At 46.5% G+C, this 13,557-nt stretch overlaps 1 protein-coding gene across 1 annotated transcript; it reads right to left on the bottom strand.

Moving 5' to 3' along the window:
* Positions 1-1,977: 1,977 nt before the first annotated feature.
* SERPINA4 (serpin family A member 4) lies at positions 1,978-6,211 on the bottom strand. The gene is made up of 4 exons (XM_007944549.1): positions 5,554-6,211; positions 3,895-4,168; positions 2,888-3,050; positions 1,978-2,178 (listed from the first exon to the last, which is right to left on the bottom strand). Exons 1-4 carry the CDS (start codon positions 6,200-6,202, stop codon positions 1,978-1,980), a joined length of 1,287 nt encoding a protein of 428 aa, XP_007942740.1. The 5' UTR covers positions 6,203-6,211.
* Positions 6,212-13,557: the final 7,346 nt, after the last annotated feature.

The following is a 13,557-nucleotide window of genomic DNA, read 5'->3' as shown; positions in this document are numbered from 1 at the left end:
TATATTAACTGTTAAATCCTCACAACAAATATATGGGTGGGGATACTGAGGTTTAGAGACATTAAGCAACTTTCCCAAGATCACACAGCTTCTAAGTAGTAGAGTTGAGATTTGAACCCAGGATTCTGACATTGACCATACTCGCAACCACACTGCCTTACCCGATGGAAGCAAAAAGGGCTATTGGATGGTGGCCAGAGGTGAATGATGGAAGATGAAGCATCCTAGAACCCTTGTCCTGGACCTGATTGAAAGCACAGGGTGAGCTGGGCCCCAGGAAAAGGAAGGGGTTCTCTCCTGGCTGGGCTGCCCCACCTCAAACTGTCCTGGGGAACTCCATGTCCTCAGTCAATGCCTGGAGGCCATGCTGCCTCCTGAAGGCTCCCTGACCACCCAGAACCCCCAAAGGACTCACACAGGAAGTTCCTGAGGGTTAGGACCTACAAAGCCAGGGTCAGAGCTTGCCTCCTTCCATGGTCGAGGGCAGTGTTTTATTCTCCCAGGTGGGAAGGACTCTGCGTGGAGTGGGGTCCCTGTGGGCCGAGCAGACCCTGCTGAGAGAATTCATCCCTCATACTCAAGATGGTCTGAGATGGAATTGTTCAAGAAACCCTGTGGACAACCTTATATTACCCATCTGGGGAAATGGAGGCCATATGTCAGGACTGTGGGGCAAACCCCAGAGACCCAGGAAGAGGGCCTTACAGTTACTGAGTGCCTACTATGGGAGAACTTGAACCAGAGAAAGCAGCTGCAGCGCATGTTGTGAGCACAGCCTCCGGCTGCCACGCAGGCTTTCTTTGCTGTGGCAGGACCAGAGCAGTCACCCACCTGGGGAGAGACCCTCCGTGGGCCCAGCTGGGCCATGCCGGTGTTGCCCTGGCCTGCTGCCCGCCTCACTGAGCCCTGTGGTGGCACCTGGGATGCTTTTCCTGCCAAGGCCTCCTTAGGCCCTGTTCTGGAACAAGGCACCAACCACCCCACCTGCACTGGTACAGACACTGAGGTGGATACCCAGTAAGCAAGGTAGGCACAGGCTGACATGTGCTTACTTACTAATCTGTAGTGAACAATTTCACATGGGTTTCACCACATGATGGGGAAAATGTGTGAAACTGTTCACAGTAGATTAGTAAGTAAGCACAAATCAGCCCATGCTTACCTTGCTTACTGGGTACCCCATCCCTGTCAGGGACTGCAAATTTGAGAAGAGGCTTTGAGTCTACAAGAAGGTGCTGTGGGGCTGGGAGAGAGAAAGATGCCAGCCTAGAAGCAGAATCTTTGATGTAAAAAAAAAGTGCAATTGTTCACGATAGATTACTAAGTAAGCACAAGTAAGTCCGTGCTTACCTTGCTTACTGGGTAATCCAACCCTAGTTATGGCAACAGCCAGACCTCACCTTCCACATAGACTTCAGATAAGCACGGTCCCTGGGGCAGACACCCAGTGGCTCCCCACACCTATGCATCTGGGGCCAAATACTCAGGTCAAGAATACTCACTCACTGCCATCAAGTTGATTCTGACTCATAGCGACCCCCATTGGGTTTCCAAGGCCGTAAATCTTTACAGAAGCAGATGGCCTCATCTTTCTTCTGCAGAGTGGCTGGTGGGTTAGAACCACCAGCCTTTCGTTTAGCAGCCAAATGCCTTAACCACTATACCACCAGAGCTCCTTTCAGGTCCTTTCAGGTCAGGAAAGGGGACTTAAACCAGAATCCTCTTATCCATCCTTCTGTTTATTGCATACAAACACCCAGTAAGCATCTCTCCCACTGCCCACAGAGGGAGACACGCTCACAGGTGTGATGACTTGCCCGGGATCACAGCCTTCTGGAGCTGGGTTTCCATCCAGGCCTGTCTTGTGACCCTCACACCTCTCTCCCTCCCCAAGGGCTTCTGCCCAGGACTGTTCCATTCATCCTCATCACAGCCAGCCCCTAGGCCATGGCCTGGTCCAACCTTGGGCCACAGGGGCTATGATTTCGTTGGGTTGACCACCTTGCCCAGAAAGAGGATGCTCTGAGTTTTGGTGGAAAAGATCACCACGAGGAAGGGCCGGTTGAACCTCAGCACATGGAGATTCCTCCGGGCACTTTTAAAGATGATCGAGAAGTTTGTGACAGCTGCCGCCTTGGTGCCGATCTCGTCCACTTCCAGAATGGCCTTGTGGAAACTCTGGGATGGAAATCGTAGGTGTTAGCACCAAGAGGACATGAGTGGGGCCTGGGGAAGACTGAGAGGAACCAAAAGTTCTGGAGCTCAATACTGCCCTTCCCAGCCCAAAACCACTTACTGGGGAAATCACAGCAAGGCTTCCTGCACTGGGACTGGGGGCGGGCAGTGTTGTGTGGGATGACCTCTTATGAGAGACAACCACCATTGCTACTATTGGTTGAGCATGTACTGCATGCCTACTGCTCTGTATTGTCATCTTATTTTATCTTACAAGGAAAATAAATCCAGAGATTAAGGAACATCCTCATGACAGAAGAGCCAGAACCAGGCTGCACACTCTCAGGCCCAAGATTTCTTACTACAGTCATAGGTCCCTTTCTCTAAGAAGTCTTCTCTGATAGACACCCAAACCTGGGAGTGTCCCCTGATTCTCGCCCTGCATTCATCACTCTCTCACTGTTGCCACCACCTATGAAAATTCTGTTCTCCAATTTGACTGGGAGAGACTGGAGGACAGGAACTGGTTGGCCACTGGGTCTCCAGCACTCAGCACCATGTCCAGCTTGGGCCTGTGGCCGGTGGAACATACTCAGGGACTGAGCTTCCACATGGTGGTGGAAGAGCACCCATCATCCAGCAACTCCCGAGGGGCCCAAATCCCCACTGCGGCCTCCAAGGATCAAAGAGCCACTGACCGTGGATGACTTACTTTGGACATCTTTAGGTTCAGCGTTTCGGTGATGCCGGAGAAGTTGGCCCGCTCTGAGAGCAGCTCGGTGAAGCCCAGCTTGGGCAGAATCTGACCCAGCTCATAGGACCCAGACATGGAGAACTTGGGTAGGTGCAGCTCCAGCTTCTTATAGAAATAGACCCTGCAAGGTGCACTGAATTAAGACATTGACTTCACGGACAAGCTGGGGATCCCAGTGGGGGCTGCTCCCCCTGACTGCCTCTCTGCTGACTCTGCTGCACCTGAGTTATGTCCCACAAACACCATTGCTCATGCCACCCCCTCACATGAGGGCTCACAGTGGCTCAAGCCCAGGCTTCTCAGCCCCCGGGCCTGCTGTCTGTGTTCTCTGCTTCCCTTGTGAGCTCATCCTCACTAGATGGTGTTTCTGGGATAGTGCCCTGTGCACCCAGGGATCAGAGTCTCCCTCTGTGACCACTTCTCATTTGCCTCTGTTGGTGCCCTTGGATCAGGTGACTTCTCAGCCTTGAACTCCCTCTACCCCGAGAATAGTGTGGATTCACTGTTCACATGTGACCTGGGGCTGGGATCATTTTTTTTAATAGGTGGTTGGAGATGCTTTTTCCACTCACAGCCCTAGGGTGATGCCAAGCTTCTTTGCCACCTCCTTGGGTGTGTCGATGGAGTTTGCTAAGGTACCTCAGTCAGCCATGAGTTTCCCCAGGTGTGGTCCAGAGGGAGACCCTCAGAGAGGCAGCATCATTTAACTCGGGTGTGAGCAGTGGAGGACCAAGGTCTAGCCCTAGTCTGCTTCTTTTTTCACTGATGAGGGAGAACTCGTATCTGGGAAACTAGATTCCTATTTGAGTGCAATAGGGGAGTTCTTTACTTAAAAACTCCCACAGAAAATATTGGAGCAGGTGAGAATTCTTTCATACCTGGGCAATCACTCTGTATTTTGTGCAGTGGCTTTCACTGGAAGGGTGCATTTGAACAGGAGTGGGGACCACAGGTGCTATGATTACCTCTTCTGAAGCAAGTTGTTCCACCTTACTAACATCTCTGGAGTCAAAACCTCTTCCACTTGCTTCATCTTCCCACGGTCTGGAAGAATGAACAATGCCATCACGTCCCCATCATAGTTCATCCGCAGCACTGAGCAGGGCAAGTATCTGTCGTGAAGGTACCAGTGGTACTGGCCATCCTGCCCCATCATGGGCACCTGGACAATTGTGTTCTCATCTACATAGAAGTCTTGGAGAGTAGTCTTGGATCGACTGAATGGTTTCTCCCACAGAGCTGAGGGAAGCGTGAAAGAAGGTAGAGTGTCTTTGAAGACCATGAAGCCAATCCCCAACCAGGGAATGACTCCTGGTGTTCTGAGTCATCCAAAGTCTATTCCGGGTCTCAGTGTTACCATCCCATCAATGTGCACCACTCAGTTCCTTTCACACCTGATATACCTGTGGATTGGATACCTTAGGGCTCATCTAATTTTAAATGGAGATACCAGAGGATGCTTGCTCATAGGTGAATAGGATCGCTACCACAGAGTGAGAAGGATGATGCTGGAAAGGGGATCATTGTTGGGCCAGCAACCTTGAGAAGAGAGAGGGGATGGCAGAGTGTTAGAAGGGAGACAGCCTTCGATAGAACATGGGTCATTTCTTCCTTTATAAGAGGGACTGAGCTGAGTTTATAGGTCCAAATGCTGAGAGGTGAGTTGATTTGCAGACCAGAAGATGAGAGACATGTTGATTCATTGACTGTTTGCTCAATGATGTATGAAGTAAGTTTATCAAGCCAACGTGAGGAGTGGGAAAGGGGATTGAGAAAGAAGACACTGTCAATAGTGGTTCTGGAGAGTGTAGAATGAAGACTCTGGAGACATGCAAGTAGGATTAGTGGACAGTGTGGAATGATCTTTGAAGATTCATATCCATGAATTGCACGTGAGACCATCTTCACACTAAGGTCTTTTTCTCCAACCACATTCACCTCCTGGACATAGATATAGATGAACTAGGTCATTAGTTCATTTCAAGTGAGAACTGCCAGCACATTTGGCTTTTTATCTCCAAACACACTCAGTTTTTGGTGCACCTGTAGATAAACTAGATGATTAAGTTTCAGCATATCTGAAGTTTTGACAGATAAATTTAACAGGAGAGAAACCCAAGGAAGCTTAATGTGCTTGAGAGGAAATGATTATAAACATAGTCAACTAAGTCTATGCTGCAGTAGGAGGGGACTGAGAACAAGAGGGTATGTCCAGTGAGGTAGTGGTTGATAGGGTGATTGGACTGGAGTCTCCAGGAGGCTGGGCATTGCCAGAAGTATTAGACCAGCTAGAAGTGTGGGACCTGCGACTACAATGGTGTCCTCCTGACTACAAAGCCCACACTAATGTTTCCTTCTTCCTTCCCTCCTTCTTCCCTTCCTTTCTTCCTTTCCTCCCTCACTTCTTTCCTTCCTTTCTTTCTCTCCCTTCCAAACATATGAAGGTATGAATACCTCAATCCTACACAATCACAAATACATGTTGCTCTAACATTAAATCTTCTGAAGGTTTCTAGACCTTATCAGATCCAAACCATCCATATCCTATTTTTAATATTTTATCAGACAATAAATGATGGGGCAAAGGGGAAGAATTTAGAATCCACTCACGAGTTGTCTCTTACCTTTGAAGTAGATGAAATTCACCAGCACCAGTATGGTGTCCTTGCTGAGCTTACTGGCCAAATTCACAATCTTTCCTTGCGTTTCCTTCATGACATGGTTATTGATAAGCTGAGCTGCACCTTCTGAGTCATGGAAGTTTGTGTGGAAGACTTGGGACTCATAAAAGGCCATGGTATCATTAAGGAATTTTGGAAGGAGCTGCACCCCCCTGCTCAGAAACAAGGCACTGCCCATGTGTATCTCCAGAGTGTCAGTAGCAAGACTGAGAGTGCGCAGGAGATGCCGGAAGCCCAGGTGGATGTCAGACTCAGCCATCTCTGTGAGGTTGAAGCCCAGGCCCTGGAGGATCTGGGTCCGGGTGTGTGCACGGGCCCCCAGGGAGAGCATGGCCAGGGCGGCAGAGATGCTCAGTGGGGAGAAGAAGATGTTCTTGCTGGGGGACTCAAAGGCCATCAGATGGTAGAGGTGGAGGGCAAAGTCTGTATTGCTGGGGACGATCCTGAGGCTGGGGGAGCCCTCACCTGGGCCCAGAGTCTCTTGATGGGAGCTGTTAGTGAGATTTCCTTCCTTGTGCCCAGGATGGGACTGACCCTGGGAAACGGCCAGTGGAGCAACCAGAAGGAGGAGCAGGTGGAAGGCCAGATGCATCTTCTGCACTCTCAGGTCTGTGGGAGGACAGAGAATGTCTGGGAGATGCCCTGCGGAGCAGATTAACCTGGCCCTACAGAGACAAGGGACAGGGGCAGTTCCCAGAGATGGTAAGTGGCACTATGCACTCCTGCAGAGAGGCTTGTGGAGGACAAGCCAGCACTGTGTATGGGAACAGTGGCACATTTCATGACGTTGCTGTAGAGTCTACAAAGCAGAGTCATGTGCCCACCTCTGTGAGCTCTGCACCCTCTATACCCTGTTCTCATTCCAGAGGCAAGAACACGGAGGTTCCCGAAGTGACAGAACCAAGGCCACCCAACCAGCCAAAGTCTGAGCTGGAACACAGGTTTGCAGATTATCAGCATGCTCCCCTATTGAGTTAATTTACTGTATCCAGTGACAGCACACCTGGTGTGCCTGTCACCATGATGTTTCGGCATCTACCCCACAACATGTCTGATGATGTCCTTTACAAAGAACCTTCATTCCTCTTCCTCTTAAAAAAAAAAAAAAAAAAAAAAACCTAGTTTTTATTGCTGTGCATATTCAGCTTTAAAGACAAGATTTATTTTATAGTTATAAATACATGTTCACTGTAGAAAATTATAAATATAGAAAACTATAAAGGAGAAAATTAAATTCATGCAACATCCAGACTTCTGAAGAAAAGTGTTACTAACATTTTCATGTCTGTTCCAATCTTTTCCTTTATCCTGTGTACATAATTTTTCGTACAAAGTGTACATTGATTTTTTTGTAATCCAAGATTTTAATAACAGTATACTGTGAGTATTTCCCATGTCATTAAATATTCTAAAACGCAATTGCTTAATGGTTTCAAATTATTCAATCTAAAGTACATATAAGAAAGTATTTAAGTTATCCCCTTTTATTGAGATTTTTCCAATTATCCATTATTACAAGCAACATTGTAACTAACATATGCATACATAAATTTTTATTTGTGCCTCTGATTCTTCCCTTAGAAGAAATTCCTATAATGGAATCACCAGACTCTCATTCCCTTTTGCTTGACTCTCATATCAAGATGGAGGTCTATGGACATGGTATTCCTACTATCACTCTGTGAAGAGGAGGAAACTGGTGTTCAGTAAATGATTTGCCCAATGTCACAAGGATAGGATTGGCGCCTTGATCGTGATGAAATTAACCTGCTCAAGACATGAGGACTGATTTTCTTCACAAACTTACTTCTGCCTCACCCAGTGGCCCTTCTCAGGCCACATTTCTACCTAACACCTCTCCTCCCTCCCTCCACCACCACCCGTTCATCTGTCAGTATGTCCAGCATGCTCCTTCTTCAACCTCTGAGTCCTTCCCCTGCCAAGATTCTGATCCAGGTCCCCATCATCTCTTACCTAGACCAAGAGTCAGGAAAGGTCAGATAGCAAATGACTTTGGTTCTACAATTCCTTGACCAGGTTGTTGTAGTGGGGACAGTCACAATGGAGACATACACGAATGGTGTAGCTGTATTCCCAACACATGTATACCCAAAAACCCACTGTCATCGAGTCGGATCTGACTCATAACGATGCCTCCTTGGGTTTCAGAGGCAATATCACTATGGAAGTAGATTGCCCAACCTTCCTTCCAAGGAGTGGCTGGTGGGTTTGAACCATCAGCCTTCTGGTCAGCAGTCAAATGCCTTAGGCACTATGCCACCAGAGCTTTGTATGGATACCCAAATTTGAATTTCATATAATATTCATGTGCTAGAAAATATTGATCTTTCTTGGATTTTTTTCCTTCAACCTCTTAAAATAGAAAATATGAAAAGCAGTCTTAGTTTCATGGGCTGTAGAAGCGGAGATGAGTCAGAGATGACCTGTGGCTGTAGGTGGCTGACCCTTGAGTGAAGCCACAACATTAGTCTTTTCCTAACTGCTCTCTCAACTCTCACTTTCCACATGACAATTGGAATGATCAGTTAAAAGCACAAATTGGACCATTTCTCTCAACTGTTCAAACCTCCTCCAACGGGCTTCCTACCAGTTGGGGCGGGGTCATGTGTAGAGGGCTTTCTAGCCTTAGCATTTGGAGGTATGGTGACCAACTGGTTCCAGTTTACCCAAGACTCTCCTGGGTTTAGCACTGAAGAACCCTGTGTCTCAGGACCCCTTTTAGTCCCAAGCAAAGTAGGACAGTTGGCCACCCCCTCTTGGGTCTTCATTGTGGCCCCAGGGGGCAGGAAGGGCCCCAGAAAAAAAGTGTTACTCACGGTACAGTCAGTCCTGGGCAGCTCACGGCACTGCCTGGGGTAGGAGGGGGGCGGTGGGCAGGATGAACTCCAGGCTTATCAAGCCCAGGAGGATTGGGAAAGACAAGATAATGAGCTCCACCTGCTGCCTCCGTGACCAGGTAATCATTAATGAACAGACCCAAGGTGCAGTGTGGAATCCTGACCCAGAGAGAAATATCAAGAGGAGTAGGCTAGCCTCTTAATAAGGCTCCTCCACAGGGGTCCCAAGAAGGGTTCACACCTCCATGTCTGTGCAGTACATTGAGGTTTGCTTGGTACCTGATCCTCTCTGAGGGCCAGGGGAACCTCAAAGTGGGTCTGGTGTCCATTCTACACCTCATTTGCTGTGTGAATGTCAGCACATCTACACCCCATTTTTGGATTATGGTTGCCCCACCACCATCTGCACGATAAGGGTTGGACCAGAACAGGGTAGAAAATTCCAGAGCCTTCACCAACCAGGTCAGAAGATTCCAGGGTGGCATGGCAGGGAAGGGTGGACTGTGGACAAAGGCAGTCAGCCCTCTGCAAGACAATTTGTGGGTAGACCCTGCCCAGGGTGTCAGATGATAGTCCTGGGCTGTGTGACCTCTGAGGAGCCATCCTGTGATGTTGGAGGGTTCATGATGGAACCACTGAGGTCTTACAGTGGGACTGCAGGGTGAGTGCCTGGTCCTTCTTATGAAGAGACGGGGTGAAACCAGCACCTGGACAATCCTTTCTATGTAGCACCTTGTCTACATGGATAAACCTTTCATCCTACTGGAATGTCAGGCTTGTGGGGTCCTGTCATCATTGAGATTTCCCAAGTGCTAGACCAGAGACGGTGCATCCCATATGTTCATCAGTATTCAGCCAGTGCATGAATAAGTGAAAGATGGTTGTTGAGGGTTGATGTCATCAGTGTGAAAACAAGTTATTCCCTTTGCAGTAGACTACACCTTGGATGTTTGCCTCCTCAGTGTGGCCCCTGCAAGGTGTCAGAGGCTGATAGGACACATTCCAGAGTCAGCACGTATTTGGCTACAGTCAGAGGAAGGGGCAGTCCGTTTGCATTTTGAGCACATGGTGACCGCCCTTTGGTTCCTAGTACCTGCTACACAAGGTGACGGCCAGAGCTTGGGGTCTGAGCTCAAATTTGCCTGCTGCCCTGCTCTGTCACTGCTGTGTGACCTTGGGCAAGGCTCTCTAGCTCTCTGACACTCAGTGTCCTCTTGGTGAAATTAGGGCCTGTAACTGCTAATCAAAAGGGCTCATGTGGGGGAATAGGGATTCCTCAAATGGGCTGAGGTCTGCTTGGTCATACATAGGAGGTCAGTGGGAATTTTCTCTCAGGTCCACTGTGATGGGTATGTTTGTGTCAACTTGGCTGGGCCTGGCTGAGTGCCTGGGCAGCTGGTGGTAGTCATTCCCCATGATGAGACAGGCAATCAACTCCATGGTAGGATCTACCACAAGCAGCTGAGTACCTGCCTTTGGGTATGTGGTCTGCTTTCCATGTATAAGTAGCAGCTTTGGGAACAGTCTGTAGCTTATGGCACACTTGGACCCTGCATGTAGCTGTGTCATTGTTCAGCAGCCTGCCATGCTCTGCTGACCTTGGGACTTACAATGGGCTTAAATTAATGTCCTGCTGTGTAGTTTAGTAACATTGGGATTGTGCCTTTTTTACTTGTCAACCTTGGGCTTGTCAGCCTCAGCAGCCAGCAGCTGTCTGAGTGAAGAAATGCCTCTAGCTCCAGTGGGCTGGGAGCAGGAGGAAGAGCTGAAGCCCAAGGTTGAAAGTCTTTCACCCAGTCTCTAGAGCCTGGCACTTTGAACTCAGACTTAAAGCCTCCAAACTGTAAGAGAATAAACTCTTGTTGTTAAGGCTGTCCCATTTGTAGCATATTCTTGTCAGAGTGGCACTAGGTAGCCAGAACATCCAACCTGCCTGGTGTGAATCCCAGCTCCGCACTTACTTCACTGGGTGACTTGTCTACAAACTCTGGGCAATAACAGTTCCTGAGCCTTAGAATTGTTTGTTATGATGATTCAGGAGATGAATCTCCATTAAGTGCTTTAAAAAAAAAAAAAAAATGTTGCTGTTGAGTCAGCTAAGACTCATAACACCCCCGTGTGTGTCAGAGTGGAACCATGCTCCACTGGGTTTTCAATGGCTTATTTTTCCAGACTAGATTTCCAGGCCTTTCTTCTGAGGCTGCTCTGGGTGGGCTTGCACCTCCACTTTGGGTCAGCAACCAAGTGTGTTAACCATTTCCACTACCCAGGAGCTCCACGAAGTCCTGAGAAGCACAATATTAGTATCTGATTTCACTTTATTGTTTCCACATGGTCTGCTCTCTATTCTTTTATGCCTAAATGTGTAAATATGTGCCTGTAACATTCTTGTGCACAGGTTTCATGAAGCTTCCAGACTAAGACCAGGAATCTACTTCTGAGATCTACTTCTGAGAAGAATCAGCCAATGAAAACATGGATAACAGCAGAACATTGTTCAGTACAATGCTAAAGGAGGAGCCCCTCAGGTTGGAAGACACTCAAAATAAAACTGGAGAAGAGCTGCCTCTTCAAAGTAGAGTCAACCTCAGGGACATGGATGGAGCAAAGCTTTCAGGACCTTCATTTGCTGATGGGGCATGACTCAAAATGAGAAGTAAAAGCTGCAAACATCTGTACCAGATGTTAATAACCAGAGAGTGAAATATGTGAAGTATGAATCAAGGAAAATTGGAAGTCATCAAAAATGAAATGAAACACTTGAAAATCGATATCCTGGGCATTAGTGAGTTGAAACGAACTGTCAATGACCATTTTGAATCAGATAATAATATGCTCTGCTGTGCCAAGAATGACAGATTGAAGAGGAACAATGCTGTATTCATTGTCAAAAAGAACATGTTAACATTTATCCTGAACAGTGATAGGATAATATCTATATGCTTACAAGGAAGACTGTTAATATGACTATTATTCAAATTTACAAACCAACCACTAATGCCAAAGATGAAGACATTGAAGATTTTTATGAACCATTGTAGTCTGACGTTAATCAAACAGGCAATTCAGATGCAATGGTAATTACTGGTGATTGGAGAGTGCAAGTTGGAAACAAAGAAGAAGGATCAGTATTTGGAAAATACAGTCTTGATGATGGAAATGATGTTGGAGATCACATGATAGACTTCTGCAAGACTAATGACTTAATCAATAATATGCATGTGAGAGCTGGACAATGAAAAAAGAAGAGTCAGGACTTCGGTAAGATGGAAGAATAGGCAGACAAGCGACATAGACCCTCTTCAACAAAGAAAAGAAAAACCAATTGACAGAGTTACAGAAGATAATCCTGGAACCCTGAGCTTTAAAAGGAACTATAGAGAAGTGGATTAGGTACCAACTAGTGGAAAAACCTGAACAAAAACAGTGAGTACAGAGACAGTCAGAGCTGTGGACTGTCAGGTACTCTGATGAGACCAACAGCCTGAATATTTCCAAGTAGTGTTGGAAACTGAGAATTGACCTAAAGATCAGTCCCGATCACCAGGGGCTGCAGGGACAACCAGTCTGGTGGCCTATGACTAGGAAGGGAAACAGCAAGGAGGGAGACAACCTGAGCTGTGGACTTTCTGCTGTCTGGAGGGCACAGCCATTTTGATTGTTTACATGTGGCAGCCATTTTGGATATTTAAAGTGACTGAGGATGCAGCCATTTTGAATGTTTACAAGTGGCAATCATTTGGGATTTTAAAGTGATAGCATTCTCATTCTGATTCCAGGGACCTAAGAACAGGCTCTGTTTGCCAAGGGCAGCAAAGACACACGAGAGGCTGACAACAGGAAAGGAGACAGGAAGTGAGTGTATAAGTGCTGTCAACTAGTGAATAGAGGAGCACAGCACAGTACTCTGCCTGTATAGATAACATACAAACAAAATAATGAAAATGAAAATTGTGGGCAAGTCACTTCCCCATATAATCACCAATTAAATATAAACACAAAAAGATCACAATGCCTCAGAGACAACAGAGCATCACAGTCCACACAAAGAAGCAAGATAAAGCAGGAGAAACAAGGGACCAGGATACAGACCCAAAACACATCCCTGAGGAAGATGCAGCATTGGAACTCCCTGATAAAGAATTCAAAAGAATTATATTTAGGTATCTTCAAAGGATTGAGAGACAGACCAAGGAAAACACAGACAAAAACCTGGAAGAATTTTAGAAGAACACACAAGAACAAAATGACAAAATCAATGAAAAATTAGAAATGATTCTGAATCTACAGATAGAAATCCAGAAGATTAATACTAAATTGTCAGAAATGAATAACACATTGAAAGAGCAAAGGAGTAGAATTAATGCACTGGAAGACAAAATTAATGAGATTGAAGACAAATACCTGAATACTTCTTTGGAAAGGCATCAATCAGAAAAAAGACCAAAACAAAATGAAGAAAGCCTAAGGTCCATGTGGGATACCATGTTGTTGTTGTTGTTATGTGCTGTCGAATTGGACCCGAATCATAGCGACCCCTCTTTGGGTTGCTGAGGCAGTATTGCTATGGAAGTAGATTGCCCCATCTTCCTTCCGAGGAGTGGCTGGTGGATATGAACCTCTAGCCTTCTGGTTAGCAGTCAAGTGCCTTAGGCACTATGCTACCAGAGCTCCCGTGGAATACCATAAAAAAGAAAAAAAAAAAAAAAGGAATAATCTACATGTCATTGGAATTGCAGAACAGGAAGAGAAAAATAAAACCACTGAGAAAATTGTTCAAGATTTTTTGGAGGAGAACTTCCCTGGTATGATGAAAGATGAGAATATATCCATTCAGGAAGTCCAATGAACCCCAAACAGGATAGACCCCAAAAGAAAAACACCAAGACATATCATCATCAAACTCACCCGAACCAAAGACAAAGAAAGAATCATGAGAGCAGCATGGGAAAAACGAAAAGTTACCAATAAGACAAAGCTCAGATTTCTCAACAGAAACAATGCAGGCGAGAAGACAGTGGGATGGTATATATAAAATACTGAAAGAGAAAAATTTCCAACCAAGAATTCTGTACCCAGCAAAATTGTC

The sequence above is a fragment of the Orycteropus afer genome, unplaced genomic scaffold (genome assembly GCF_000298275.1).
Source record: "Orycteropus afer afer isolate SDZICR_OR568_19922 unplaced genomic scaffold, OryAfe1.0 scaffold00127, whole genome shotgun sequence".
NCBI classification, from domain to species: Eukaryota; Metazoa; Chordata; class Mammalia; order Tubulidentata; family Orycteropodidae; genus Orycteropus; species Orycteropus afer.
Note: the sequence above shows the minus strand (reverse complement) of the source record. Positions and strands in the feature narration are given on the sequence as shown.

What these genes read in the sequence shown, in the direction of transcription:
- SERPINA4 (XM_007944549.1), bottom strand. Translation starts at nt 6,202, where the DNA reads ATGCATCTGGCCTTCCACCTGCTCCTCCTTCTGGTTGCTCCACTGGCC. An exon ending in AACAACTTGCTTCAGAAGAG is followed by an intron (nt 3,051 to 3,894) that starts GTAATCATAGCA and finishes TGCACCTTGCAG; the next exon opens with GGTCTATTTCTATAAGAAGC. An exon ending in TGAACCTAAAGATGTCCAAA is followed by an intron (nt 2,179 to 2,887) that starts GTAAGTCATCCA and finishes TTTCCATCCCAG; the next exon opens with AGTTTCCACAAGGCCATTCT.